The sequence below is a fragment of the Brugia malayi genome (assembly GCF_000002995.4).
Source record: "Brugia malayi strain FR3 genome assembly, contig: Bm_v4_Chr4_scaffold_001, whole genome shotgun sequence".
Lineage (NCBI taxonomy): Eukaryota > Metazoa > Nematoda > Chromadorea > Rhabditida > Onchocercidae > Brugia > Brugia malayi.
Genome location: NW_025062478.1, coordinates 6,226,871 through 6,230,821, shown reverse-complemented (window position 1 = coordinate 6,230,821; position 3,951 = coordinate 6,226,871). Strand labels below are relative to the sequence as shown.

The window sequence follows — 3,951 nt, the reverse complement described above, 5'->3', positions numbered from 1 at the left end:
ATGACTGACAGTATTAATATACTCTCTTCAATAGATATTTTTAAAAATTTCGAGAATTCTCTACCACCGGAAGTTGAGGAAGGGAATATTGAATATAAGGTAAGTCTTTAATTTAGTGAATAACAACAATAACTTTCTTGATTCACTTGTCAATAAGATTATTGCTATCGGAAACTAAAATAACATTGATGTTTAGCTAAGGTGAAGGTAAATAAGTAAGCTAAATTTAAAAGTTAGAATAATGTAAATAACGTGTTTCATTGCGTAATAATGCAGGTAAAACTTGTCGATCCATCTTTAAGTCGAATGCAGCATCTGATAACGCAGATGAAATGGCGGCTACGGGAAGGACAAGGTGAGGCAATCTATGAAATTGGTGTGCAAGACGATGGTACAATGAAGGGTCTAACCGATAAAGAACTTGATGCTTCAATAGGAACACTGAAATCCATGGCTGCTGCTTTGGGTGCTAGTATTGTGGTGGTAAGTTGTCAAAGTTATCTTCATATTATTTTGCTTCTTATAAGACTTGCATTCATTAGTTTGGTTTGCAATCCACGTTGTTAGAACGCTATGCGCGTAGATTTAGCGCTAGATAACATGAAGATATTGCATATTTGGGATCTTGTAAAATAAAAAAATACTATAGGTTATTGTTAATAGTCGCCGTATTTGTTTAGTGAAGAAAACTTAATCTGTATGAGTTTCAGAGTGCTAATTTAATTTGTAAGGTGAAATATGAACAATATAGAAGCAGTATGACTTTTGTTATATTAACAAAAATCTTGATGGCAAATGATCGCTTTATTTCCAAAATTCTATTATGTAGTAATTTTGACTATTTTTTCCGAAATGATTGCCATTATTTGTCGCTCATTTGACTTCGTTGTTATTAACTAACACAGTTCATGCTTTATTAAGCTGTACTAATTTTGTCAATTTCCATTATTTTACAGCTTCGTGAACGTGATGTTACACCGAAAACCGTTGCGTGCTGTCGTCGACGAGTCGTTGAATTGCTCATACGGAAAGTTCCCGATAATCAACAGTTTATTGGACTTAGGTAATTAATTACTCCTGCATTTGAAGGCTTTCAACTTGTGTGGTAGATGATGTAATTTATGTTCTGTTATTATAAGTAATGACAATAGCAATAAAATAATTTATTGTGAAATCATTTAGGATAGCTATTTTGGGCAGTGCAAATGCTGGAAAATCAACACTGTGTGGTGTACTAACTCAGGGTCATCTTGATAATGGTCATGGAAAGGTATTTTGCTCCTTTTCAATGTCATATCAAAAGATTGCATTTTCGCAAAATAACTTCATTTTTAGGCTCGACTGAATTTATTTCGGTATTTACATGAATTCCAAACTGGTAGGACTAGCTCAATTTGTTTAGATATGATTGGTTTCGACTCACAGGGAAAAGTAGGATTTTTGTTTTTCTTATTATTATTTATTTAAATTATTTAAAAAAATTATTACTGCAACATTGATTAGAAAAAATTTATCATTAATTTTTGCTACTAATGTATTACAGATTGTGTCAGATTTTTTATTTTTTTGTAGAGGGAGAAGGGAATTTTTACTATGCCTGTGCTGGAATATTGCTTTAACTGTTGTATCTTTTTCTAGTTGATCAATTACTCGGAACATTCACTGGAAGAAATTGCAGAGCAGTCAACAAAATTAATAACATTAATTGATTTGGCCGGCGATCGTAAATATCTCAAAACAACCATCTACGGGCTCACAGGTAGCATTAATGGAGGAATTAGTCAGTATTTTCCTGCATTTATTTCCAGTCCTCTTCCATATTCCTCTGTTTTTAGGATATCTACCACATTTTGCGGCATTAGTTATTAGTGCAGTAACGGGTCCAACGTCAATTACACGTGAACATTTGGGTCTTTCCGTTGCTCTTAATATACCCGTTTTCGTTGTTGTCACTAAAGTTGATGCTGTCACCACGGCTGCATGTGAGAAGTAAGTGCCATTATCATTCTGTAAACCCAAATAATGGTTTAATGTTGGAAAAAACTCTTAATTTAATTGCTACATCGTTAAGTAATTTGGTATACAAAAGCAGTGCTTCCTTCATGATTAAATAATTTTTAAATATCCATAAAGTTACTTTCGTGCGGATAGGACAATTTATTACTTACATGGAGCTCAAATATTTCAGAGTTCTTCAAAGTATAAATATGCTACTTAAGCGACCAGGCATGGAATGCATTCTAAAACGAATTGAAAGTTCCGACGCAGCTGTGTGGTGAGCTTTTCCTATAGTTACAGTTTTCTTGCATTACTAATATAAAAGGGTGACGTTCTTTCCCAATCAGTTCGTTTTATTAATTTAGTATTTATAAGATTAAAGTTTTTTGTGACTGACTGTTTATGTTTTTCAGCTGCGCCACTGCAATGTTAAGCAAAAATGTGATACCAATTTTCCTTATATCAAATGTATCGGGCCTTAATCTCCATCTTCTAAAAAAGTTCTTGAATATTTTGCCTTCCAGTAGCTTTTCGAAATTAAAACATGACGAAATATCATTAAACGCTCTGCTGTTTTCAATAGAGGAAGTTTACCGTGTTCCACAGGTTATTTTATTAAACAAATTTCCATTTTTGTTTTTCATAGAGGAAATACTAATTTTTCTTACTGCGCTCATTTGCGTATAAAACTCTGTATAAGTTATAAACTAAGTTTTCAGGTGAATGTTGTAGTGTGCGGTGTTTTAACGGATGGTATATTAAGAGAAAAAGACGCAATACAAATCGGTCCGTTCAAAGATGGTAATTATCATATTGGGAGAATTGAAAGTATACGGCGGAACAAACAACCAGTATGTTTCGTACGACCTGGCGAGGCGGCTTCTATGGCCTTAGCGCTTGACGAAACCTATGTTCAAAATATACGAAGGGTAAGCTTTTTCTATCTTATTGAAATCTCTGGAAATATTCGGCGACATCTACTTTTTTTCTTCTGTGTTCTTTTTCTGCAGGAGTTCATAATTATAATAACAAAGTTTTGTGAAAAACTATTATTGGGTCATTGAGCTCGTGGTCATTCATTAGTCGGAAGGAATATGAAAACACTGAAAAATTTAGCATGCGAATAATAATGTGTTTAGATTTCTTGTTTAAAGTTTTCTAGTTTAATTAGCAGTGATAATATAGGTACCATACAATAGATGTAAATGGAGATCCATAGTAATCATATAATAGCGAAATTAGAGATTTGTTGATACATATTACAACTTGAAAATGTGACGTAATTTTAACTGACAATGGACCAGCAGTATGAAAAAAGCAAATAGGAATGACACAAGATGACAAGCAAACATTTCTCTGTAGAAAAATGCTTGTTCTGATGAATTCCTGAAAATGTTATATAAAGAGCATTGTTCGTTAAAGTTTTCAAGATTTGTTGGAGATTGATTTTTTTAAAGGGTATGGTTTTATTAAATGCTAAAGACGAAGGGATAGCTTGTCGACGTTTCACTGCTCGTCTTTATTTGCTCTATCATTCTGCAAATGAAATATGTGTGGGTTTTCAAGGAACAGGTTAGCTTTCAAAAAAGTTTCAGAATTATATTCAAATCTGTTTAAATTCATTTCACTTTAATTCAATTAATTATGTTGGATTAATTTTCACAGTATCCGATACTGACCTTGTATAGTAAATTCGTATTTTAGATGTTGAAATACAGGGACTTCTATAATCTTTACTTCGTTACAGTTTATATTGGTTCAGTTTGTCAAACGGCTACAATAATGGAACTGGATGCCCCATCGATAGTGCCTTGTCAGTGGGTTACCGTTCTGTTCGAATTCTATAGCTCTCCTGAATATGTGCGCGTTGGGACACCTCTTATTTTTCGTGAAAGTAAAACAAAAGGAATGGGTGAGGTCGTCCATATATTTGGCTTCGATCTCACAAATTAA

General features: G+C 33.2%; 1 protein-coding gene across 1 annotated transcript; it reads left to right on the top strand.

Moving 5' to 3' along the window:
- Positions 1 to 3,951, top strand: Bm5561 (Uncharacterized protein; the record flags this gene model as incomplete). Its single annotated transcript, XM_043081834.1, has 12 exons — positions 1 to 99; positions 277 to 483; positions 957 to 1,063; positions 1,183 to 1,270; positions 1,336 to 1,431; positions 1,639 to 1,759; positions 1,836 to 1,989; positions 2,189 to 2,275; positions 2,412 to 2,604; positions 2,718 to 2,927; positions 3,456 to 3,570; positions 3,746 to 3,951. The coding sequence occupies 12 exons, from the start codon at positions 1 to 3 to the stop codon at positions 3,949 to 3,951; spliced, it is 1,683 nt and encodes a 560-aa protein (XP_042937768.1).